The following is a 27,989-nucleotide window of genomic DNA, read 5'->3' on the forward strand; positions in this document are numbered from 1 at the left end:
TGAACATAATACAACACAAACTCTTGTAGAGGATATAAAGTCAGAGAGATACATGTTTGAAAATGACAAGGAGCAGATGCATCTAGTACATGTAGAGCAACACAACTTTTGGATCCTTTGCTCTAGCTAGCAGTGAGCGCAGCGCATGCCGCATCCGATGTGAAAGGCCCGTGACCAATGACTGTAGAATAGATGGGACGACCTGGCTGCACTTCCTCCGTTGGACACAAATGAAGCCAAACTTTCCCGCCTGTGGGAGCAGCCCTTTTACACTTATGGAGCCAGAGTCTGGGCAGTAGTGACCTGAGGTGGATTGTCTGCGTCACACTCCGCCGATACACCCACTGGACGTGACTGCAAATAGGCCCCCCTACACTCTTCACGTAGCCTGGCTGCTCCAGTTTGTCTGGTGATGGGTTTACCGCAAATGACAACTCGTTAAATTAAAGTAAATACAACAACGTCACTATTGTGAAAAAGACACATGGTTTATCATTGTATAGTTCTACAACATCTAAAATCACTCTATTGTTAATTGCTAGATTAGCCGTTAGCATACGCACTTTGTTAGAAGCTTGTTGCTAGCTAGTTAGCAATGCTACACACTTGTTACTCTGATAGTCTGTATGTTTGAATGATTCAGCACTCCTTAGTTTTCACTCCACAGAGGCCCAGAGTTACTGTTAACATCAGAAATGTGGTGTTGTCCTCTGAGTTTTTAACATAAGACTGAGGATGACATGAAACTGAAGATGTAAAAAGTTTTAGATCCATTACACTCAGAGCCCTCCTCAGCCTGGTAACATGGAAACTTTAGATAAAAACAGCAGCAGCAGGTTTTGTGGACGTTTAATGTTGTTTTCATTTAATAATAGTCCACATCAACAGCAACATTCACCCTCGGAGAAAACTAGTGAGGGAGACTATCAGGACCAGTATGGGTTTCCTGGGTCCAGAAGAAATCTGAAATCCCTGAAATCTGCAAAAAGCTGAGCATTCCTTGTCCTTACACACTTCAACATCTGAAGTTCTACTCTTACACTTTTTCAGTTCTTGTTTTCTATAGTCACTGCCCGTGACTCACACTGTCCCAAAGAAGTGCTGTCGTCGTCCTCCATCTTTAAAATGTATTACCCTTCCAGGACCTGAAGTTCAGTAAAGCGCCACTCTGACAGCCAAACCCATCTGTTCTCTGATTGGATTTTTAAACTTGTGTTTGATGAAAGGAAGAAAAAACTGGTCAAAATTAGTACTTGCAAGCTGAAACTCACACACAAGCGAGGGCACTTGAGCGCAGAGTTATACACGTAGTTTTCTGCTTTGTATCTGTAACCAGACCTTAATTTTAAAAAAATTGACCCATACATTTATCCCTGCTGTGCACGCAAAGATTTCCATTGTGATTTCAGTCATGGGGAAGTAAGAAGGAAAAGGAGGCTGAGGTCTTATATTAGAAAATGTTTAATCCCATCTGGGTGCCTGAAATTGGTGTAGTTTTCTACATGCTAATGTATACAACATGTAGAAAACAACAATATGTTGTATAAAATCATTTATCCCTGCCGTGCACACAAAGATTTCCATTGTGATTTCAGTCATGGGGAAGTAAGAAGGAAAAGGAGGCTGAGGTCTCATATTAGAAATAATTGATCCCATCTGTAGTTTTCTATGTTTCTAACTAATCTTAATGTTGCCTGCAGTTGCTTTTAGTCAGACTCAGTAACAAAGCTGAGACGTACATGAGTCCTAAAAATGATCCTAAAACACAGATCTGTGTGACATGAAAGTGCAAAATGTTTTGAACATGATCAGAAATACTGCTAAAACACATCTCAGCTCTTAAATCCAGGGGTCGGTAAACTGCAGTTAATTTATTTATCACTGACATGAACTGGTGACAGATGTAGATTTAAACAATCAGAATCAAAAGCTGCCTGGTGTCAGACAGAAAACACAACTCGTTACACTCTGACTCCAATCTTCAGTCAGACAAACAAAGAAGATCAAAAATAAATCTCTAAGTCCTTCCTGTGTTGTGTTGACTTTTATAAACTACAGTCAGTCAAAAAAGTGGAGCATTTTCAATGCAAACACAAGACAGAGAAGAAATCCAGGCATGAATATAGGCAACTCATGCCTATATTCATGCTGATGAACAGAGACGGGCAGTAAAGCGTTACAAGTAACATGTTACTCTAATGCGATTACTTTTTTCAAGTAACTAGTAAAGTAAGGGATTACTATTGCAAAAAAGCTAATGCGATTACTGTTACTTTCCCGTAAGCACGCTGCGTTACTGCATTACTAAAATCGTGATTTTTTTGCGAGTGCGACGTTCGTGGCAACAGCTGTCTGCAGATCAACAATGGATAATATATCGAGTGCGGGAGAGAGTATGAGCATGCAGCGTTTAACGTGTGGAAGTACTGACCTTACTTTGAGTTTGATTCTGTAAAAAGTGTCCACTGTTCACTGCGTGAGAAGAAAACTTATTTTTACAGCGAAAAACCCCCTAAACTTCCGAGCAAGCACCGAGTGCGCTGCCACGGAATGACAAATTCACAGAGAAACTCGCGGATTCTTCCACTGACCGCTGCAGCACACCTGCACCAGGGTAAACCTCCGCCTGCCCCAGTCGTGCTTTACAGGTGAAAATAGAGCAACAGGACCGCTGAGTCTTTGATTTTATTTATTTTCTGCTGTGTTTTACTTGCATCTATTTGAAAGAGTGAGTGTAAACACAAAACCTATTTTATTTTATGTGCTGGAATGTGCAGAAAATTACGGAAGCGTAGAGCTGCCACCCAGGCAAAAGAAAAATAGAAGTATATCACGTTATAACGTGAAAAGTTTATTGTTCTAACAAGATACTTTTCATGTTTGTACAATATACTATCATGTTTGTACAATAAACTTTTGACGTTTGAACAATATAATATCATGTTATTACAATATGCATAATTATCACGTTCGTACAATATAATTATCACGTTCGTACAATATAAATATTATATTGTACGAACGTGATAATTATGTATATTGTAATAACATGATATTATATTGTTCAAACGTGAAAAGTATATTGTTAGAACAATAAACTTTTCACGTTATAACGTGATATACTTCTATTTTTTTTTTTGCCTGGGTGGCAGCTCTACGCTTCCGTAGAAAATAGGTTTAAATGTTAAACAAATTTCTTCCAGTCAGAGAATGTTGCATATAATTAAGTTTTTGCTTGATGCATAAAGTTAAAAGATTAAAACTAATAAAACAAGTTTTAAAAATAGACTTTTCCATTTGATTACATTTTGTATGATGGATTATGCAGAAAAAGTAGAATTGGGCTGAAAGATCTATCGCTTTATCACCTATTCAGGTTGTAAATCATGTTTTTAAAAGTAACTAATTACTTTTGAAAATAAGTAATCAGTAAAGTAACGGGATAACTTTTTGGGGGAAGTAATCAATAATTAGCTACTGATTACTGTTTTCAAGTAACTTGACCAACACTGCTGATGAATGAGAATATTTGAGAATGGTTATTTGTTAAAATACAGAAAGCTCAGGACCCTCAGTGGATCTTATTTAAATTAAATTGTCCGATATAATCCTTTAGCTCTACATTCATCTTTGCTCTCCTCCCACAATCATTCACTGGTGAATAAATGACAGCATTTTTCTTGATGTTGTTCACTTCTTCTCATTAATATCATTGAGATATTTTAACTGTAGACTTTTATTCCATTTTTTACATACGCAGTATCTCTCATATTATTATTGAAATAGATTCTCAAACCACACTGTCAATAATCTTCCTCTAGAAAGTCTTACACATATTGTTCTATTATGCATTTATTTTTATTTCTTTTGTTTCTGTGTTTTTAATGCCATCAACCTGCGAGCATGTTTGGTACTTGCCATGGCCCTTCATCTGTCTCTATTACTTGTATCTGACCCTCTTGTATGTTAAGCACTTTGGTATACCACTGGTTTTTAAAAGTGCTATATAAATAAAGTTTGTTGTTGTTGTTGTTGTAGTAATCAGCCACAATGTGACATGGTTGTTGATGTCAGTGTGGTGTGATTATTTGATGTACTGAGATTTTCCCGCTCAGCTTTCTCCAGGGTTTACAGGGAATGTTCTGAGTTTGCTGGGTGAAAATACTTTTTTGATGTCAGAGGTTAGAGAAGAACGGCCAGACAACTTTGAGATGATAGGAAGGCAAAAATAACTCACTCAACCATTCACTGCAAACAAGCTATACAGAAGAGCATCTCTGAAAGCACAACACAGTTGACCTTGAAGCAAATGGGCTACAGCAAGGGCGTAGATTTGGTTTTGGCATTGGTGGGGACGGATGATTCAACCACTGAACCCTGCCCTGTTTCTTTTGTTTTCCTTTTTGTCTTTGCTTCTTGATAAAAAAAGGAGAAATATACTTGCCTACATATGCTATTCTAGATGCTTTTAAACCATTTAAAATTACAAATCATAGTTTTATATGTGAAGGATATGTGCCATCCTCCTCTCCTCCTTGCAGGTCCTCGCAGCGCAGGCTTGCCGCTGCTAAAACTAAACAGAGCTCCCTGAAAGGCACAGCCAATCACATTGGCCATATTTGTCACATGAGGTAGGACTCCAGTAGAGAACGTAATTTAACTCTTTCTGCATCGCTGGGTGAATGAGACGCTGACAGATCGGGGTTTTTTTTCTCTTTCTATCGGGTTTGTTTTTCTTTACTCAAATTGGTGGGGACAATTCAATAATCGCTGGATATTGGTGGGGACATATCCCTTCCATCCATGTCAAATCTACACCCTTGGGCTACAGCACCAGGGCATCACACTGGGGGCCACACCTGTCAGGTAAGAACAAGACACCGAGACTACATTCTGCACAGACACACCTAAACTGGGCAATAAAAGAAAAAAAAGAGGAGCCTTTCCCAGTTGTCATAGGGCGAGAGGCGGGGTACACCCTGGACAGGTCGCCAGTCTGTCGCAGGGCTTACACATAGAGACACAGACCGCACTCACAGTAACACCTATGGGCAATTTTTTTTTTTTTTTTTTTTTTTTTTTAATTTGTTCATTTCAGGCACAACAATAAAGTTGAACATAAAGTGCACAAAAAACAAAAACAAACAACAAAATGTACCTGAAAAGGAGTGGGATGAAGAAAACTTATTAAATCCCACCCCTATATTCACTTATCAACAGAAACAATAAACTTCCCGCAGCTACGCCCAAGCAAAACAAATAGAACCTTCATAACTGAATACAGAATATATTAATTATAAATTGCGTTACCACAGGTAACAGGCAATAATAATTACAAGTAACAAACACACATACATATACATACATACATATATATCTACACACACATGTACATATATATACATACATACACACAAACTTTTTTTTTTTTTTTTTTTTTTTTTCCCCTTGGAATCCATACCAGCAATGGTAAGAGAACAGACATTTCAGAGCACACTAACACCATCATTGATTATACTGTGACCAGACCAACTGTTTGTAGAGAAATTTAAATCTATGAATATTATTGCATTGTTTCAGTTGTAAACTCAGACTGTTCCAGATTTTCACACCACATACAGACACACAAAAACCTTTACGGGTTGTTCGAGTTCTGGGTAATTTGAATTGTCCAAAGCCTCTCACATTATAAGCCCTTTCTCGAATTTCAAATATAGATTGTAAATTTGCAGGTAGAAGTTTATTAAAGGCTTTGTATAAAATTATGGATGTATTGTAATTAACCAGATCCTGGAATTTAAGTAACTTTGCCTGAAGAAAGAGTTTGTGAGTATGATCTAGATAACCAGCCTTGTGAATAATACGCAGAGCTCGTTTCTGTACTGTGACTAATGGATTAGTTGTGTTTTTATATGTGTTTCCCCACACTTCCACACAATATGTAAAATATGGAAGAACCAGAGTACAGTACAGAGTACGAAGTGCATCTTTATCAAGGTATGGTTTCACTTTATTCAAAACTGCGAGGCTTCTGGAAATTTTGGTTTTTATGTGTCTGACGTGGGGTTTCCATGAAATTTTGTTATCAATTATGACTCCCAAAAATTTGTTTTCACTCACATTATCAATGGGTACACCTTCTATAGTAATTGGTAATTCTATATTATATTTTAAATTACCAAAATTTTTTAAAATTTAGATTAATCAATTAACCTATCCCCACTAACTGCATGTCTTTGGACTGTGGGAGGAAGCCGGAGTACCCGAGGAGAACCCACGCAAACACGGGGAGAACATGCAAACTTATGGAGGAAAACCTCTGGAAAATTCCAGCACCTTGTTGAATCAAAACTACAACTCTCTGAAGGCAAAGGGGGTCCCGCTCAGTATTAGCATATGCACTTAACTGGCATCACCACAGTAACAGATATCACTGGGAGTGAAGCATGCATAGAAACAATAGCAGTGTTTGTAAAAACAATGTAAAAGGCTACTGTGGGTGTGAAAAAGCTTTACTCGCTTGAGAAAAACCGGAAGACACAGAGCCAGCCATGCTGTCAGAGGTGACCTTTGACCCTCTGTTTGATTTTGCATGTTTAAAGTCTGGAAACATTTTTCAAGAGGTACAGATGTGAGAGTTCAGAAAAGAGTTTTTATTTATAGCACTTAAAAAAAGCTTCTCACAGTGTGAGAAACACAGGATCTTTGTTTGTTTGTTTGTTTGTTTGATTGTTTTAGTGCATTACTCTTTCTTCCTCCTTTAAAGGTGATGAAGTGATAATAAATAATTTAAAGGTATGATTTTTTAATGATTTTGTATACATAATACTTTGTAATTATTTAATTGGTTAAAAAGTGTGATTTATTATTGAAAGGACTCTAATAAATTTCACAGGTGGCCACAAGTTGCACATAATAATCACATCACTAAGGAAAAATATCAGATACAAACTATTACTGATGCTTATTTCATTGTGTTCCCTTTTTCCTGTTTGTGATATTACTTTTGAAAATTGCATCACTCCACTCTGGTGTTTCATATGTGAATTTCAGTCACATACTTTTTTAATCTGTCCTTTTACTCCTGCTTTCTCACAAATACTTCTGTGAGGCTTTGAGCAAAATGCATCAAACCAACACTTCAGATCTTTAGCTCCACCTTTCTCTCCCATCCTTGCACAGTTCTCTCCACCAGGATGTGTCCCATTTGTCCCATTCCAATTGTCTGGCTCGTTGCGATTCCAAAACTTCAAACTAAGAGATGAAGAACAAAAATAACTAGTTCAGTAAAAACTGGTAACTTTAATTCTGAATATGAAAAAAATATATTTTCACAACAATCAAACCTTTCATTCAGTGGTGATCTGTCCGCCCACTCCCATCTGCCCTCTACTGCTGAGTCTGTCAGTCCGATCCAGAACTTGTCCTCAGCTTCAGTCATTACATCTTTCAGTCTTCTCTGCAAGAATGTCTGATCAGGAAAAGATCAGAAAATTACCTTGTTAGACTTTTCTGTACTGAGAAGATGAAACATAAAGATGTAATAAAACATGTGAGAACATGAACCTGCAGCAGTGTTTCATACCTGCTCCTCTCTGCTGTCTATCTTAACCAGGTCTCCTCCTTTAGCTCTACACTCATCTCTGCTCTGGTTCCAGGATGATTTATTGTTGGAGAAGTAATAGCACTTTTCTCCATGTAGCTCCCAGCCTCCTTCACATTTATAACAAGGATCATCTTTGAAGAGATTACAGCAACGACTTCAGTCAGGTGGAAGAAATCACTGTTCATGTTTGTGTGAACTTAGCTTGAAGTTTGTGTCTCAGAGACAAAATCCATTACTTACCTATTACTTTAGGTCCTGGACAGGTCGGCTGCACCGTGCTGCATGGTTGTATCTTAGAGAGAGTCTCTGTTAGAATAAAGAATTTAAAAAATCAACTTTAATCAGTCATTCATCAGGAATGTCTGACCAAATATCAAAGTGTATCTTTAATAGTCTTACCTGTGAAATTACGTTCACACTTCATTTTGTGACCTTCCAGATTTTTGAGCTCTTTGTTAGTTTTAATTATTTTAAATGCTGTTTAAAACATATTAAAACCAAATAAATAAACAAATACATCACTCATGTCACTTTTTGCTTACATTGAAAAAAAATGTTAAATGTAAAAACAGTAGTTTGAGGAAAACATTAAACAGAAGCATTATTTTTCTTAACATTACTGAAAATAACTGATGTTAATTTGAGTCTTATTAAATTCTAATATTAACTCACTGGTGAAACACAGAGCAATGACAGCAGCTGCCAGGAGAACACTGAGAACCACCAGGAGCACTCTCTCTGAGGTGACCTTTGACCCTTTGTTCACCACAGCTTGTTGAGGACCCTCTGAATAGTGAGAAAAGGAAACATGATATAGATGTGAGATGTATGGAGGACCACAAGAGCCACGCGCATCGAAATAAAAATTTCTGTGCTTTAATAATGAATTGTAGAATAAATTCTGCAATTGTAAATTCATTTTTGAATTCCAATTTAATAAACTGCATTTCAAAATCCTTTTTCCACTTGCATTTCAAAAAACTTTTTCCAATTGCACTTTAATAAACTACATTTTAAAATCCTTTTTTCAGTTGCAATTTAATAAACTGCAGTTCAAAATCCTTTTTCCACCTGCAATTTAATAAACTGCAGTTCAAAATCCCTTTTCCACTTGCAATTTAATAAACTGCAGTTCAAAATCCCTTTTCCACCTGCAATTTAATAAACTGCAGGTCAAAATCCTTTTTCCACTTGCAATTTAATAAACTGCAGTTCAAAATCCTTTTTCCACTTGCAATTTAATAAACTGCAGGTCAAAATCCCTTTTTTCCACTTGCAATTTAATAAACTGCAGTTCAAAATCCTTTTTCCACTTGCAATTTAATAAACTGCAGGTCAAAATCCTTTTTCCACCTGCAATTTAATAAACTGCAGTTGAAAATCCATTTCCCTTTCCTGTTCGCTCCTGGATTAGCTGCTGGATTAGCTCTTCGATTAACAACTTGCTGGAGGCTATTCAAATTAGCCACACCGTGGGATGTAAGGAGCTCTCTGATTGGTTGGTCAGACACAGGCTGTCTGCCAGCCTGGATTTTTCTAGCTCATAGCTTCGCCCTGCTACGAAGCGTGTGTGCTTGTACAAAGGCCGTTCAGCGTCGGGATTTACACTCGGCTCAACACAATGAAGGGACCCTGCAGCGAAACGGAGAGCCAACCTCTGACTGAGTGCCCGTCTACACAGTCTGACCACCTGTTGAAGGTAAGGTGCTAACGTGGCTAACGCTAGCATCACCGCACGTAGCCCCCGTTATTTTAAGGTCATCTTAGCTAATGAAAGTTTTACGTCGCAGCTGTACGAGCTCGCTACGTGTTTTGTAAGCTGCTGTGCTCTTCACAAATAAAGCTGGAAGCAGCTCAGACTGTTAGAACCAGCACTGAGCCCTGTTACATTTATACAGTGTTAGAGCAATGGCTGCAACCTACAGCCTTTAAACTAGCGATTAAAATGCTGACAGTAAACTCGTCAGTCCAGATGTTACCACATTACTCTGTGGTACTTAGAGTTAAAACAACTGAGACAGGCTGATTAAAATAACAGCTGTCATTTCTCTCATTCCTTATATCAAGACTGGAGATCACACTACTGATTTCAGTTCATTTAATATGTGAGTGCACAGATTCATTCTCAACTGGACATAAATGATGATCAAAGGTTGTATATATGATGAATTCATCAATCCCAGCCTCTAACACAGTGCGCTGAATCTTAGCTTTGAATGTCCAGTATATTCTAATCAGTGCAATGTAAGCATTCACTGAACCTACAGTATCTACACCTGTGTGGTAAAGATACAGATAATGAAATTTAATTATTAATACAATATACATCATGGAAAATGAAAGCTGAAATTGATTCAGTTTAGTACTTTTCTCTGTATGCTCTGTGATTATAAAGGCCTTAAATTCTGTGATATATACTGTGAATGATTTTCACAGAGGTCTTAAAGTACTTAAATCACTGCTGATAGTCTGGTTGTTTATATTTTCACATGTTTTTGTGTCTGTAGGGCTGTTTGATGACGATTTGGACTCCTCTGGGAGATGAGGACACACCCACATCTGTTCCATACTGCAGCCATGGATGGTGTTACAGCTCTCAGTCAGCTTTGGGCCATCAGGCGCACACACTGGAAAACCAGCACCTGGACTTCATGCAGGAGAGACGGCCTCGGTGTTGGACTCTGCATCCTCTACTTTACCTCCTAATCTCTTTCTCTTTAACACACAATTAAAATCAATCCAAAAGAGTGTAAACTTACTGAGGAAGTCTCTAACTTGTACACATTTGTACTTTTACTTGTTTTATGAGTTATTTTTAAGAAGAGTAAAGTTATTCACATAAAGTTGTTATTGTTCTGTATTTATTCTTTTGTATCATGTACCACAGTCATACTGAACTTTACAGACATGGTGAATTGGAGAAAAAAAAGATCACACACACACACATACATACACACATATATATATATATATATATATCATTCAGCTTCAGCAGTATTTCTATTCATCTTATGAATTCCAGTCTAATGTCAATTCACTGAGTTCAGTTTTGGTCTTAAACTCCAGAGAATACCACCTGGTTCAACAATGTTTTTTATCTGATTATTGGCAAAATGTTTTCTTCTTTCAGAAGAAAACATTCTTCTGAAAGAAGAAATTGGGCTCAATTTTGCCTGAGGCTGAAATTGAGCCCAAAGAAACAACAACAAAGTTTAGTTCCTCTGGATTTTCCATGGAAAATTGTTTTATCACTCATCCAGGTGACTTCTCCAGTGTCACGGATGAGTGATGAATGTATCTCCACTGGAAACCATTGTGTCCAGTTAAAGTCAATTGACTTTTTTTTTTAAGGAGAGTTGTTAGATGCTGCGCTCATGAGGACAATGGGTTTTAACTTGCAGCACAACACAAAGCTGCCATACTGGATCAACGATCAAAACACTTAATTGAGCAGAATTAAGGCAAAATGTAATATCCTCATATGATGACACATCACACATGATCCAGCATTGCTCTAAGAATGCAAACTTTCTTATTGGAAGTTTCCACAGCTGCCAGAAAGGGACAGATTTCTGTATGGTCTTAATGAGTGGTCGTTGCTCTCTCGTTGTCTCTGGAATTGCTGCACAGAGGATGTAACACCCATGATAAGCACTGAGGTTTGTGTCCTTGTCAGAAATCAGCAATACTCAGCTTCCAGGTAAGGAAAAGTGGAACCAGAAGATATTCAAATGCATCTCTCCACAGCTGCTGATGAATTCTACGAAAAACAAAGTTAGTTAAAAACATTTGCAGGTGAATCACCACTGATTTATCAGTGACATCCATTTACTCAAAAATTACTGACAAGTGGATAACTAGGAGATATATATAATCTCTCTATCTCTATATATATATATATATATCTCTATCTCTATATCTCTATATATATATCTCTATATATATCTCTATATATATATCTCTATATATATCTCTATATATATATCTCTATATATATCTCTATATATATATCTCTATATATATCTATATATATATATATATATATATATATATATACACACACACACACACATACATACACACACACACACATATACACATAATTTCAAAAATGTCCTGTACAAAATGGAACTGTATATGACAAATGTGGTGTGGTGCTTGTGGAATTTTAACAAGGACCCTACAAAACTTTACAGTACTCATGCTGCCAAACTTTTGACAGCTAGGTGTGCAGTAAGGCTGGGTATCGTCACTTATTTCTAGAATCGATTCATTTCCGATTCACAAGGTCCCGATTCAATTCAATTCGATTCAATTCGATTTGAATCTGGGAAATTTTGACAGTCAGAAATATAATTAAGATCAGTACATTGACATATTTTTGTATCTATAAAAAGGAAGCTGACACACGCAAGACTATCAAAGGTGTGAGCGTCACAGCAGATTTCTTTGTGTCAAAGTAGCTGAAGATAAAACAGAAAAACATGAAGGTGGTTTTCCTGGCCTGAGATTTTATAAAAATATGTATCTGCAGTACATCAAAAACGAAAGAAAACCATTAATCAACATATGAACGTTACCTCTGACGTTACAGCGGTTTTATTAGAGACACGGCTAAGCGTTTTGCATTTCGCATAACTTTAAAAAGTTTAAATATGTTCAGTATTGAACGGCAGAAATTAGGTTTTCTTTTCGGAAGTATGTAAAAGCGAAAAAAAAAAAAAAAAACAGCGGCCGACAGCGCTGTAAACAACAGTAGAGTTGCGCATAACAAGCAAGCAAATAATGCAGAAAACAGTACAGAGAGAGAGAGAGCTGTGCATGAAGTTTGATTTTATCGTGGGTGAAGCAAAACAGTAAAAGTCAGAGGGAATTCATGACGATGTTTACGTGAAGCGTAGTTTGGATCTCTTCTTTGCTGCTGGTTCGGTCAATATTTTTTGGAGAGAGATAAAACTAACAGCTTTAGAATCAGCGCAAAAAGGGCGTGAACACAAAGTGCTACCCGCCGAAACATCAGAATCAGCGAGCTGTCGGCTTTCAGCCCCGACCGTGTCCGTGCAGTTGTTGTGCCAGAAAGTGATTGCCGTCGCGCGCAGACGCTTAAAGCTGCAGCGCCCGTCGGGTGAGAAAGGCGACATCTCACTGATTCTGATCCGCTGGTCGCGCTGTGTGTTTACGTCCTTGTGCAGAATCCGTGTACCTGCTCTCATTTACTGTCTTAGCTGTTTGGTGGTTGTTGAAATTTTGTGAGGTTTCACCTGAGATTCTGGCGTTTCGGGCAAAATAAATTTATATTAAAAAATCGATTCAGGATTTTAATGAATCGATTTCACGTTATCAAGCCAGAATCGATTTTAATCGAGGAATCGATTATTAAAACCCACCCCTAGTGTGCAGTTCCTGCTTTAAATGCATTCAAAATCTAAGTGATAAGAGGCCAGAAATGTTTGAACTCGCTTATGAACCTACATCACTGAGGCCGTCTCTCCTGCATGAAGTATAGGCGCTGGTTTTCCAGTGTGTGCGTCTGATGGCCCAAAGCTGACTCAGAGCTGTAACACCATCCATGGCTGCAGTATGGAACAGATGTGGGTGTGTCCTCATCTCCCAGAGGAGTCCAAATCGTCATCAAACAGCCCTACAGACACAAAAACATGTGAAAATGTAAACAACCAGACTATCAGCAGTGATTTAAGTACTTTAAGACCTCTGTGAACATCATTTACAGTATATATCACAGAATTTAAGGCCTTTATAATCACAGAGCATACAGAGAAAAGTACTAAACTGAATCAATTTCAGCTTTCATTTTTCATGATGTATATTGTATTAATAATTAAATTTCATTATCTGTATCTTTACCACACAGGTGTAGATACTGTAGGTTCAGTGAATGCTTACATTGCACTGATTAGAATATACTGGACATTCAAAGCTAAGATTCAGCGCACTGTGTTAGAGGCTGGGATTTGATGAATTCATCATGTATACAACCTTTGATCATCATTTATGTCCAGTTGAGAATGAATCTGTGCACTCACATATTAAATGAACTGAAATCAGTAGTGTGATCTCCAGTCTTGATATAAGGAATGAGAGAAATGACAGCTGTTATTTTAATCAGCCTGTCTCAGTTGTTTTAACTCTAAGTACCACAGAGTAATGTGGTAACATCTGGACTGACGAGTTTACTGTCAGCATTTTAATCGCTAGTTTAAAGGCTGTAGGTTGCAGCCATTGCTCTAACACCGTATAAATGTAACAGGGCTCAGTGCTGGTTCTAACAGTCTGAGCTGCTTCCAGCTTTATTTGTGAAGAGCACAGCAGCTTACAAAACACGTAGCGAGCTCGTACAGCTGCGACGTAAAACTTTCATTAGCTAAGATGATCTTAAAATAACGGGCTACGTGCGGTGATGCTAGCGTTAGCCACGTTAGCACCTTACCTTCAACAGGTGGTCAGACTGTGTTGACAGGCACTCAGTCAGAGGTTGGCTCTCCGTTTCGCTGCAGGGTCCCTTCATTCTTCACATATCCGTGTCGAGCCGAGTGTAAATCCCGACGCTGAACGGCCTTTTGTACAAGAACACACGCTTCCTAGCAGGGCGAAGCTATGAGCTAGAAAAATCCAGGCTGGCAGACAGCCTGTGTCTGACCAACCAATCAGAGAGCTCCTTACATCCCACGGTGTGGCTAATTTGAATAGCCTCCAGCAAGTTGTTAATCGAAGAGCTAATCCAGCAGCTAATCCAGGAGCTAATCCAGCAGCTAATCCCGGAGCGAACAGGAAAGGGAAATGGATTTTCAACTGCAGTTTATTAAATTGCAGGTGGAAAAAGGATTTTGAACTGCAGTTTATTAAATTGCAGGTGGAAAAAGGATTTTGACCTGCAGTTTATTAAATTGCAAGTGGAAAAAGATTTTGACCTGCAGTTTATTAAATTGCAAGTGGAAAAAGGATTTTGAACTGCAGTTTATTAAATTGCAAGTGGAAAAAGGATTTTGAACTGCAGTTTATTAAATTGCAGGTGGAAAAAGGATTTTGACCTGCAGTTTATTAAATTGCAAGTGGAAAAAGGATTTTGAACTGCAGTTTATTAAATTGCAAGTGGAAAAAGGATTTTGAACTGCAGTTTATTAAAGTGCAACTGAAAAAAGGATTTTAAAATGCAGTTTATTAAAGTGCAATTGGAAAAAGGATTTTGAAATGCAATTGGAAAAAGGATTTTGAAATGCAGTTTATTAAATTGGAATTCAAAAATGAATTTACAATTGCAGAATTTATTCTACAATTCATTATTAAAGCACAGAGATTTTTATTTCGATGCGCGTGGCTCTTGTGGTCCTCCATAGAGATGTGGTGTAAATATGGTTCAGAATTTTATTGAGCTAGATTTTAGGTGTTAAAGTAAAACTACCTCAATAACAAACGTGGGACTTATAGTATGTTTTTGCCATTTTAATTTGTTTTTATAAACATCTTTAATAATACTGAACAGGAGAAGGTTTTAAAGAGCAGAGCTAGTGATGGTAGATGAGTTTAAACACCTGGGATCAACCTTCCAAAGCAACAGACAGTGCATTAGAGAGGTGAAGAAGAGAGCGCAGGCAGGGTGGAGTAGCTGGAGACGAGTGTCAGTGGCGATGTGTGACACAAAATATATGATGTATAATTTGGAGATGATGGTACTGACAAAAAGGCAGGAGGCAGGTGGTGATGAAGAGGTGTAGATCAGGTCAAGTGGTTCAGAGAAAGAGATGTGAGGCTGAGATGGTTTGGACAAATGGAGATGTGGGCTAGTGGATAAAGTGGACAAGAAATGCTGAAGATGGAGCTCCCACACAGGAGGAGAAGAGAAAAATCAAAGAGAAGATTCATGGATGTAGTGAAAGAAGTCATGCAGAGGGTTGGTGTGAAAGAGGAGGATGCTAGCAATATGGTGACAAATGATGCAGATGTGATGACTCCTAAACAGAGAAGCTGAAGGAAGAAGAAAAATACTGGCTTCAAATTAAACTGCAGCATTAACTCTGTTCACCTGTGAACTTATATGATTTTTAATGTGTGTGTGTGGATTAATATATATACTTGAAGCCTTCTATGCCTGGAATACATTTTTAATGGTTTTATTTTGATGTACAGCTATTAGGCAGGTAGTCTCGGGTCAAGTTGTTCTTAGCTGTGAAGTCCAGCTCATTGCTTTTATCTGCGATTACTATCTTTCTGGTTTTGGGGGGTTTGTTTGACTTTGTTTTGCGTCACCTTTTTTAACATTAACAGTGTCACCTCCCTTTCACAACTCGCCTTACTGTACACCACCTTGGGTGTGAATTCCTTCCTTTACTTGGTTACTGTCTGTCCTCGCCTCCCTTCATAGTTTGTTATTGGTACTGATTTTTAGAGAAGCATGTAGGCCATAGACACTGTTACAGTCTATATTATAGTTGTGTGCAGGCCTCATGCTGTTTGCTTTAATTTTGATTATTTTTAATAAAAAGCTGTATTCATATTTGAAGCCATCTCTCTTTCCTTGGTGTATTTTTAAGCCTAAGTAGGTTTCCATTCATTGTATTCAATGATTACTAAAGTATTCCGAGGAGTTGTAACCTGAATACACTGCCGTAGTCACAATTTTTAATGTTGATTAAACATTAGTTACTGAATTCCCACATTTTTTTTAAGTAGGCAGTGAAGAGGAACTAAAGCACAACAAACAGGTTTATGTAAATTACTACAGTGTCTGTTCTAAATGTGCCTGTTCAGAATCAGCCAGCTGAGGTCTCCTGATGCAGAAGAAGAAGATGCAAATAATCTTTCAGCTAATAATTGCTCCTCCACACAACCTCAAAGCCAGCACTACACTTTCTTTTAAGCAACACACACGTCAAGTATGAAGTAGATATGAACACAGATATACTCACACACTCACTCACACACTCTTAAATAATCTATCACTCCATCAGAGCCACTTCCTAATTCTGACTCTTACTTTGGCTCTTTATAAATTTGAAAAAATGCCCTTTTTCAAATTTGCCCGGGGCGATAGTGGCTCAAGAGTTGGGAGTTCGCTTTGTAATCAGAAGGTTGCCGGTTTGAGCCCCGGCTCGGACAGTCTCGGTCGTTGTGTCCTTGGGCAAGACACTTCACCCGTTGCTTACTGGTGGTGGTCAGAGGGCCCGGTGGCGCCAGTGTTCGGCAGCCTCGCCTCTGTCAGTGCGCCCCAGGGTGGCTGTGGCTACGATGTAGCTTGCCACCACCAGTGTGTGAATGGGTGGATGACTGGATATGTAAAGCGCTTAGGGGTCCTTAGGGACTTTGTTTCACTCACTTTGCCACATTCATTTTTCTGAAGCTGCTGTGAGCTTGCTCACATCTTAAATGTTTATATCTCATATTCATCACTGGGATATTTTTAGTCTTAAGTTAAGGTTGCGATGTAAGAAAAAAACACTTTTAAAGAAAAAATAGTGTACTAGTATTACTGTAAAAGCCTAGGGTGGCTATTTGTTGTACACGTTTGTGCATCTTTTTTTAAGCTCCCATTTTGGAAGAAATCAAATGTTCTGTTTTACCGTTCCTTGTTTAGGGTTGTTTTTTTTTTACTGATTCAGTCTCATGTTTTGTGAGCAAGGGCAGAGCTCTGTGTGACCAAAGAACACATTTTCAATTTTTAAAAAACATGAAAACAAACGATATTCACATCACACTCAAACCTAACACATCAAAATCTTTCCATTTGTACATTTACACATGGATAAGACTCACCATTAGCGCCCACCTTTCCTCGTGTGAACTTCACATCAGAGTACACAACTTCAGCTTCAGACATTTCGGTGCTGTGTGCCTATCAGTGAGTGTGAAAGTGAAGTTTCACAACTTCCTTGCAAGAAGAGGGCATTATACTCCGCCCTTTTCTACAAGATCTTAATGTCAGTGGATGGTTTACTAATGGAGAAATAATTTTTGCTCCACGTTGCAGCCTTTTTCACATTACAAACACAAAAACAGCAACATCAGATTTTCTTGGTTTGAAAAAAAAACAGATCAGAGAAAAATGAAAAAAGATCATATGAAAAAAAACCAGCGTATTTTTCAAAGATTCACTAAATGAGAATATTTTACCACCTTTACTGTAAATGTTTTGTGATGATCTGTGTGTGTGTGTGTGTGTGTGTGTGTGTGTGTGCGCGCGCATGTATGTGTGCATGTATATGTGTGTAAGAATGTTAGAAACAAACTGTGATAGATAAAAGCAGTGTATAAATGTGTGTGATTGGGTGAATTAGTTTTGTGCTCAAAAGATTTAAACAATTTCAATAATTTAATCTCTTGTGTGTGAGTCTTTGCCTCTATATTCAGTGGTTCCCCTTTTTATTTCCTGTTTTAATCTGATAGCACTTTTGTTTTAATGCCACGGTTACTATCTCAGTTTCAGCATGTGTGCATGTGTCTATGTATAAATAATCTTGTCTCCCTAAGGGTAATACATTAACCGTTCATGGAAAATGCATCAGGTGATTGGCTTGGCTGTTGAAGCACATTTCTTTGCCTTGAGACACTCGATTCACTGACATTCATTTTTCATTTTTCATGTTGAGAAGCTTCACCACATGAACATTTAGAGCAAATACACACATACATAAAATAAATGGTTCCAAAATACCAAAGTGTAGGTGTTTGTGTCTATAATAGTCCATCACTCAGCCAATAGTAAGAGCCGCAGACGCGTTTGACAAACAGGAAACATGAAACAGAGTGTAAAACAAAACATCACACATGCTAATCGTAGTTCCTAATTTTGTTTTGCTGTAATATCTTTCTTTTATCTCACTTAAACCTAAGTGACTAAACAACAACAGCTGGCTGTAAGCTAAGATTGTGCCTGTTAATTCTGGGCTCAAGCATCATGAAAACTTCTTACATTAGATGAGAGTTTATTTGCTCAGAGTCCAACAAAGACATCTTCAAAGAAAGCTCCACTCATGCCAGTGTTCCAGCTTAACTGGTTTTCTACATTAACTAGTTCTCCAAAGATTGATTCTGTTCATCTGGGTTTTTAGTGGGAGAAACGTTTCGTCACTCATCCAAGTGACTTCTTCAGTCTCAGCTGACTGCAGGCTTCCCCAATCTTATAAACAGTACATTAATTAACCACACGTACATTAACTAGTTAGATTTGTTGACCAACATTCCAACTTTGCATCTGCAGATTCGTCAGTTTCTGCAAGTATATCATACAATTTGACCAGATTTAAGACCTCATGGGATGCCATCTCCAGTTCATGCAAATGTATTCATGCATAGGTGTCAATATTATCTTCAGATGCAAATTATGCTGAATAAAATATTTTTAATATTTTTTAAGTTAAAATAAAAACTCGGGGGGGTGGTGTGCCCTCGGCCTCTCGGCCTGGGGCTCGGTCACTCTGGCACAGCTGGCTGCCGGCGGAGCTCACGGGCACGTCACTGCAACCCCCCCTGGCTTCTGCTCCGCAGCTGCTGACTGACCCCTCATCTGGGGCTCTCCTCAGCTCTTTCCAGGAGAGTGGCACAGTTGCCCCTCCGTTGGTCTTCCTTGGTCTCTTGTTCTCTGTGGGTCTCTGGTTGTCTGGAGCCTGGATCTCCTCCATACCTGCTTCATGCCCTGGAGGACGGGGCAGTGGCTCCCCACACCCTCTAGCAAATCATTACATGAAGGAACCTTTTGAATACAAGCGCGCTCATGCTCACAGGTGTACACACGGGTGCTCACACACACAAACTACACCTTTTTTGGCTCCTACCTCAAAGCACACTGTGCGCTGTCGATCCTATGTGCTGCACAATAATATTCAATATTTAGTATTTACTGTTATATTCACATAGATTATCGTGATGATGTTGTATATTATATTGCTCTCTTTTTCTTTTCTTTTTTTGCTTGTTTTCCCTTTTTCTTTCTCAAAAGGTGATCCAGGTGATTGATATATGTATTTTTTGTCTGTTTGTTTTGTTGGTTTTTGTTTTTTGCCCTTTATCACCGTTCCTCTTCCCCATTGTTTTTCTTTCCCTCTTTCTTTCTCCCTTTTTTCCCCCAGTCATGTCTGTCCCGTGTGTAGTAAGTGAAAATAAAATAAACAATAAAAGGTGAATCAAATAGACCAATACGGCAAGGCTGGGATGGTCCATTTGGTAAAGTAAATCCGTTGGGCATCTTTCTTCGCCTTTAGACAATAATTCTGATGGCAATAATTCTCTTTTAATAAATATCTTAATGTCATAGTCCTGAGTCTGTTGACTCAGGGTTTTGTGTTTATTAATATTATCCTATGTTCTTGTATGCTGTTAATATTTGCTAGTTGTTAGGTTTTGGTTCTGTACTCCCTCTGTCCCTCTGTATAAAGCCCGTGTCTCTGAGTTTGTGTCTTTACATGTGTGTTGAGTTTCCTGTTTTATTGTCTATGTCTTATGTCAGTGCATTCAGCTTTGTGTCTAATCATGCTCATTAGGTTCAGCTGTGTCTCTCTCCTGTGTGCTGTGTTCCTCGTTTCCCTTTGTGCTTATATAAGCTGTGTCCCAAAACCTAGGCATCCTTCGGAGGACCCGGCCTTTGTGGTCTACGTGGGCCGGGTCCTTCAAAGACTGAGAAGGCTGGAAGGGCGAGGCTGTGAAATGGGACGGTCTAGCCTTCAGATTTGCGCCACCGCTGTCTCGGTGAAGTTAACTTCAATATAACAGGACACTGCCGTAAATTCTCGACCATCTCACACTTCTGTTTAATCAGTTTCTGTTTGACGTTTATTCAGCTGTGGTTGAACCCCGGAGGAACCCACCCAATGGATTAATAAAGTTTTATTTAATCTAATTTAACAACTTTGATCTCAGCCAAACCGATTTACTCCGGAACAAATAAAACACTGAAAAAAGCCAAACAATTATATTTTTAAGTTGTCTGAGTGACTTATATATCATGTTTAACCTGAGTAGCGAAAAACTGCGGGGGTCTTAAAATGATGAAGCCAGGAGTCCGCTGTTCTCGCCGGCTCTAGTGACCCTTGAACCCCCGGCTAGCTATCAATCTGGTGGGTAACAGACGTCTCCGAAAACGTTGCAGCACTTTTGCAAATATGCGATGTCCTGATAAACCATGCAGATATTTGAAGTTTACATGGCAACATTGAAAGTTTATCTTGTGACCCAGAAAGAGTAATAAGAGTAATATTAAAACTTAGTAGTGGCCACCATTGTTGGAAACTGGAATTAGCTGGGCCGCGCTATGAATTCTGGGATGTGATGGGCACGAAGGACACACCCGACCCATCCTTCAAATCTGAGGAAAAGGAGGACTACTGGGTGCTGGAAAAAATATTTATCACGATATGAATTATTTTTTATCACGATAACAATATATATCACGATATACCACAATATTACCACAATGTTTCCAGTTATTCTCTGAAAACTTTGACAAATTTCGTTGCTCATTTTTCTCCAACTTTATTTTGAGGAGGCATTTAATGGAACTGTCACAAATGAGAAACATACATTTTAGTATAAATGCATCAAATGAAAACAGCTGTGGCCTTGACATTTTTTTTCAAAATCATACATTTAAAATGAATTGTCAAAATAAACTTTTTAAAGTGCACAACAGTTTCAAGTTTCTGAGAATAAAACCCCAATTTGCACAAAAGTTCAGCTATAAAAAATAAACACAAATTATTTCTCAACTTTCTGAAATCTGTAACCTTGTAATGCAAAGTTTGCAAACCAATATAAAGTGACAAAAGTAAGCATCAGGGTTGAACAGAACTCTGTTTAAGGCATTAACCATAAATAAAAGTGCAAACAGAAAATGGCTACTTTGCAGAAGTAGATATGTTACTGTCAAATTTACAGGTTGAGTGCAAGGAAGACTAGTTGGTCAACTGTGTTTGGCTTAAGACATGACCTCTTACGTGTGATGATGTTCCCACTCGCACTGAAAGCCCTTTCAGATGAAGAACTAGTAGCAGGAATGCACAAGTACTTTTTGGCCAGCCTGGCCACCAATGGAAAGTTTGTCTCATGCTGCTTCCACCACTCCAGCAGGTCAGTCTCTGAGTCAGGCCCAGGTGTTTGAAAATACACGGAGAGCTCCAGTTCAATGGATGCTCTGCTGGGTTGGGACTGGGTGGTGGATTGACCTGCCTTTTTGAAGTAGCCACCTAAACTTTTCTTTTTCTTTGTGGGACGAGGAAACTTTGGATCATCTTCAGCAGCTGGGGGTGAACTGGAGGCTGCTGCTGTTTGTGCACTTTCTGGTGCTGTTGCTCCTACCATGTCCACCAGCTCTGCTGCAGCTCTCATCTTTATGAACTCCACCCTCTCTTCTTTGATGTACGCTGTCTTAAACCGTGGGTCAACAAGTGTTGCCATGTCTAGGAGGTTGTTGGTGGCATGGTCATCATACTTTTCACTGAGGTACTTGAGGATACCATCTTTGACTGCTTTTGTGAGCTCTGTGTCTCCATCCTTCTGACTGAGGATTTCGTTGTTGAAGAGGTGCAGAACTGGCTTCAGAAAAGATAAGCTGACATAACTCTCCCCCGACAAAGCATCAGTAAACTTGAACAGTGGACCCAGTGCCTTGTTCAAGGACTCCAGCAATGCCACGTCTTGCCAGCTTGGCACCAGATATCTTGTCTAAGTCAAATAGCACAAAAGAAAAAACGGTTACTTTCATGAGGTGGTGAATCTAGGCTGCAAACATAATCAGAATCCACAATGAAAAGAATAAATATCCAGTGGCTATGTCTGACCTTCTTGCCTGCAAGGAGAACCTGTGAAAGAGCTTTCTCCTGCTCCAGGAACCTCTCTATCATCATCTGCCACGAGGCCCATCTTGTAGGGCTTTCAGTGATGAGAGGATGAGGAGGCAAGCCCAGCACTGATTGTGCTTTGGCCAATTCACGTTTTTTTCTTCCATGACTTGGAGAAGGCACTCACCACCTTTTTACACACTCCAACTGCTCATTCCACAGCCTGTTTTGTAGATGCTGGTGTGAGAGCTTTCAGAGCATTCTCTGTTGAAATAAAACAAAAAAGTATGTTATAATATATTTTGACAGCAACTTTATTTTTTTATCATAATGTATCATTTAAATGACTTAAGAACTGATTTAATAATTAGATACTGTGAGCAGCTAGCATCACAATTCATTCTTTACCATGACAGGCAAAAAAATATAAATATATATATAAAAATTGTTCAATAATGTTTTGTACATGGGCTGATCTAATTTAGATTTACTAATATTTTTGTTGCTACTATATTACAACAAAATATTACACTAAGCCATTTTTAGATTGAGGTTGAATTCACTGAGATTCAAACTCGTCTGACATTTGTAGTAGACTCAGCTGTGGCATGCCCATGCTGCCTTCCTGCCTAGTTGGATGATGATAATACCCCATCAGCCTTTTACAGCTGAGGGGCAAAAATGCACTATCTGAAGAGGATGCCAGAAAAGGAACGTCAATCAAATGCCAAATGAATACTCAACTCTCTCAAAATAACAACAACAAAATAAAAAAAAGTACAGACCAGAAGAAAGCAGGTGGTGGACAAGAACCACCTGATCAATCAGTCCAAGACACGAGTCATTAAATTCAGCAGTTTTCTTTTAATCTGTGTGGTTTTAATGAGCTTTGACTTCTATCTTGTCTTTCTTTAAGTTGGGTTGTATGATATAAAGTGGAGCCAACAACTTATCAGTCAATATTTTTTCTTTGTTGTCAGTTATTTAACTCTATATACATCTTTAACTCTCATTTTTCTTTACTGTAGATATACCAAATCATTATTTTCTCTTTTTTAATGCTGAGATTATATTTTGATCCATTTTATTGATTAATTTTAACCGTCGTTTCCTTTTCATTGAGGGAAGATCTTTACTAAACTGAAGCAAATGTGTCACATTTCTACCACAGAAAACTGATCTCATTTTTTTCCATCTGTGGTTTTCTTAGTTGCAAACGTCCACTGAAACCACACAGAGACTAAACCTCCTCTACACTGTCAGTGTGTATAAAACACACACAGGTTTATTAGCAAAGACACACAGAAAAAATGTTGAGTTAAAATACCATTTTTAAGCTAGTGTTTGTCTGATGATGACCACTCAGATCTGTTTGAAGCCCCCTTCTCTTCATCACATTCATGTTCTGATCTTTAAATAGCCGAGAGGGGACAAACAAAGAGAAAGGAAGCATCATACACTAAAAAGAAAACAGTATGCAGGGCAGGTAGACAATTATAGATACATGACCACAAAGGTAGTATTTGAAGTGTAAGTTGCAAACTGTCTTGTTGCTGCTGCTTACTTCCAAATACCTCTGTTAGGTATGGCGTTATTTTAGTACCTCTATTCTGAGCGCACATAAAAAAAATGTTGCAAGCGTAAATGTTGCGTGTTGAGGAGAAAATTATTTTGAGCGAACAAAAGTTTAATTGAGCGAACAAAAGTTTAATTCATTTCTGCATGCAAGAAATGTATTTCAGTGTTTGGGACTATCCATATACACACACAATAACAGCCCCTCTCGCTCAGTTGTTGGTATTTGCTCTTGCTCAGATCTCTGCTCTGTGTGCTGACAGACATCTGCAGACCTGCTCTCAGTAGCTGTGTCCAAATTCATGGGCTGCATCCTCCTGAGGACGCATTTGTAGACCGATTACGTCACAGCGATGCGCCGAAGGGTGTCCAAATTTGTAGACTCCTCCGAATGCACCCGACAAATGCATCCTCCTTTTCCCCGAATTTGAAGGATGGGTCAGGTGCGTCCTTCGTGGCCCACCATATCCCAGAATTCCTAGCGCGGCCCAGCCAAACTCCAGTTTCCGGCAATGGCGGCTGCTACTAAGTTTTAAAATTACTCTTATTAATCTTTCTGGGTCACAAAATAAACTTTTAACATATTTTCAGGCGAGAATGTGGGTGTGTAAACTTGAAATATCTGCTCGGTTTATCAAGATATCGCATATTTGCAAAAGTGCTTCGACATTTTCAGAGACGTCTGTTACCCACGAGCTCGATAGCTAGCCGAGAGCTCAAGGGTCACTGAAGCTGCCGAGAACGGCACAACTTCCAGTACATCATTTTCAGATCACCACGGACTTTTGCTACTCAGGTTAAACGTAATATATAAAACACTTAGACAACCGAAAATGTTATTGTTTGGCTTTTTGTCAGTGTTTTATTTGTTCGTGAGTAAATCGGTTTGGCTGAGATTAAAGTTATTAGATTAGATTAGATAAAATAAAACTTTATTAATCCTCCGGGTGGGTTCCTCCTTGGTTTCTAAACCGCTGAATAAACGTCAAACAGAAAACTGATTAAACAGAAGTGTGAGATGGTCGAGAATTTACGCCAGTGTCCTGTTACATTTTAGATAGCAAGGAGCAGACGGCTGAGTTTACACCGAGACAGCGGTAAGGCTAATCAGAAGGCTAGACCGTCCAATTTCACAGCCGTTTACTTCTGGCCTACCCGACCTTCTGAGGACCCGGCCCACGTAGACCACAAAGGCCGGGTCCTCAGGAGGATGCAGCCCATGAATTTGGACACAGCTAGTGTGTCGTTCGCGCTCACAACATCTCTGCTTCGTGCGCGCTCAACTCTCTGTACACCGTTATAAGTGTGCCACAAAACCAACCAATCACAGACTTGGATGCAAAAAATTCTGATTGGCTGTTTTGGTCTCCAAACACCTCGCTAGCTACTGTAGCCAAACCCAGGCAAATATCCCAGAATGCATTTCATCCAAAACTCAAACGAGGCAGTTGCAGAGGAACACAGAGTGGCAGACTTTGAAACATTACTCTTTCTGGATCACAAAATAAACTTTAAGATATTTTCAGGCGAGAATGTTGCTTTATAAACGTCAAATATCTGTTTGGTTTATCAAGACATCACGTGAAGCAAAAGTGTTCTTACGCAGTCTTTCTCAAAGTGTGGTACTAGTGGATACGTGGGCTCTTTCTGGTGTTACGCGGGAAATCTCTGTTTTTTTTAAGATTAAATAATATATAATATAATAATTTAATTTCATATATATATATATAAAAAATGAGATACATATATTATATCTCATTTTTATAGCCATCTGAACCAAGGAAACCACAAAGACCAAACATGAGAAGGTTGAACAGGCACGGTGAAAAGTGAAATACTGAGTATACATAGAAAACTCGAAACACTCCAAAATGTAAAATACTTACAACAGAAAACCTAAACATGAACTCAAACTAAGAATTTTAAACAGCAAACAGATCAAACTCCAGGACTATGATGATCCCAGGTCATCAATAAGTGTTAGTTTTCTAGTGGCTACTCGGGTTCATGTTTTCTTTTACCTTACTAACAACTAAGTCATTGTTGGGTTACATTAGGATAATTTTAGACATGTGATTTGAATCAGATGCTCAACTTTTTGAAAATGTCTTAATCAATGTTCCCTCTAAGCTGCGCACGTGCGCAATTGCGCACTGTTGGCACGGTCTCTGCGCAGAGAAAATCTGTGTTGCGCAGACAAAAAAAAATCTAACCTGAATTGAAATGAAAGTAAATATGTGCCGACACCGGTGTTTTAGCTAGCAAAGCGGCGTGGCTGATGTGGAGTGAACCCACGTTAATGACAACGTGTACAACCTTTGGAGATGTGAGCAGGATAGACGGAACAATTGACGGAAAAAGTGTGGACTTTATACCAGTTTTTAAATTGTGTTGATAGGCCACGTAAAACCAGAGTTATGATAAAAAAAAAATACTCTTCCTGAATACTGTCGTTGTTTATATTTACTGCGGGAAGAAACGGTAAAAACTGCGTTTTATAAGGAAAACGCTTGAAAGCACTCTCCAGTCTGTGAGCAAAGACGAAACCAAAACACCCCACCCTTTCCCATTGGTCGAAAAATGTACCATGTCGACCAATCAAAACATGGCATTTAGTTGTTAAGAAACGGGAGGAAGTTTTAGGAGTGACGGCGGTGTTTTGAGATGTGAGAGATTTGCAACGTTTAGCGCAAATCTTGTGTTGTTAGTGTGTAGTGTAGTCAATAGTTTTGTTGTGTGTGCCAGAACAATGAGGCGACTGCTGAATGTTACAGGTGTTACAGGAGTGATACATCTCCTGTTGTCAGGCCTGCAGGTATCAGGCTGCTGTTCTCCTTTATCTCATAGTGGACAGAAATTATTTTTTGGAGTGGCACAAATAATTTGTGTGGCATCAGATTTGATGCAGAACAGCTGATTGTTCTGTAAATATTTTGAAATGTTTGTTTAAAAAAAATTTAGGTAAAGAGCTGCAAAAAACTTTGTTGTTTGCAAAACTCAGTAACTTTTTTGAAGAAGTAACTATATAATTAATTGCCCAACATCGGTCTTTATATACTGTATTTTGCAGACAGAGAGTTACAGGACTCTCTCCCAGACCACAGACTCAGACTCATAATACAAGTCAGAGCTTTATTTAAAAAAAAAAAAAAAAAAAAAAAAAAGTTGTTTCCAAAATTGTAATTCAAGTTATTTTTACTTCCAAAAGTGTTAACATACTACACAGGTCATGAACAAGATTTATTTTTAAATTTTCATTGTAAGTGGGCTAAAGCACTTAATTAAAAGTAGTCTAACAGAAATGTAAATGCTGTAATTTTATTATTTTAATAAACCATGTAACTTGGATGGATTCAACGCTGGCGTGACCACAGTGCACACGTCTGATGTCGCTCACAGTGGTCCAAGGGATCGCTCAGGGAGTTTGTGTGTTCGCTCAGACATATGAAAAATTAGAGGGAACATTGGTCTTAATTAAGTGAAAAAAATTAAATGTTTGTGTACCTTTAAAGTCTCTTTGGGCTGGTTTGCATTTTGGCTTTGTGTTGTTAGCTTCTTTTGTCATTGGTGTTGCCATATGAAAAAAAAGATCGTATGCTTGTCCTCATTAGGATAAAGATCTGTGTTGGTGTGCGGGGCTGTAGGTTTACAAACACTTTAAACCAACAGGAAACATCAGACATTTGGTATCAGTTAATCACATGTTAAAATGTCACACATGGTCATGGTCACTTCCTCATTTTGTTCTGTCTTGATACTTCAGGCATCTGTTTAAATGGTTGTCTTTCTTTCGTTTGTTCAAACTGATGCTTGTCTGATCACACAGATCTTTTTGAATCTTGAACTTTTTCTACTTCCTCATGACTTAAATTTAAGTTTTTAATTCTTTATATATTTACATGCATGTACTTACCTTTTATGTTGTTCTGTAGATAGTTGCTCATGCTGAGGCTTCAAGATGACCAGAGTTAGTCTAGTTGTCTCTGAATAAACAAATAAATAAATTATGTCTTTTACTCTTTAGA

At 38.5% G+C, this 27,989-nt stretch overlaps 1 protein-coding gene across 1 annotated transcript in view; it reads right to left on the minus strand.

The window, feature by feature from the left end:
• Positions 1-6,908: 6,908 nt before the first annotated feature.
• The window catches only part of LOC116312161 (C-type lectin domain family 4 member E-like), a 79,645-nt gene continuing 58,564 nt past the window's right edge, over positions 6,909-27,989 (minus strand). Inside the window, exons 5-7 of the mRNA XM_039606151.1 lie at positions 7,586-7,737; positions 7,347-7,471; positions 6,909-7,254 (exon numbers count right to left, since the gene is read on the minus strand). Of these exons, the coding sequence (XP_039462085.1) occupies positions 7,050-7,254; positions 7,347-7,471; positions 7,586-7,737 (482 nt within the window). The 3' untranslated portion in view covers positions 6,909-7,049. The remainder of the gene's footprint in view (positions 7,255-7,346; positions 7,472-7,585; positions 7,738-27,989) is intronic.

This window comes from Oreochromis aureus, linkage group 22 (genome assembly GCF_013358895.1).
Source record: "Oreochromis aureus strain Israel breed Guangdong linkage group 22, ZZ_aureus, whole genome shotgun sequence".
Lineage (NCBI taxonomy): Eukaryota > Metazoa > Chordata > Actinopteri > Cichliformes > Cichlidae > Oreochromis > Oreochromis aureus.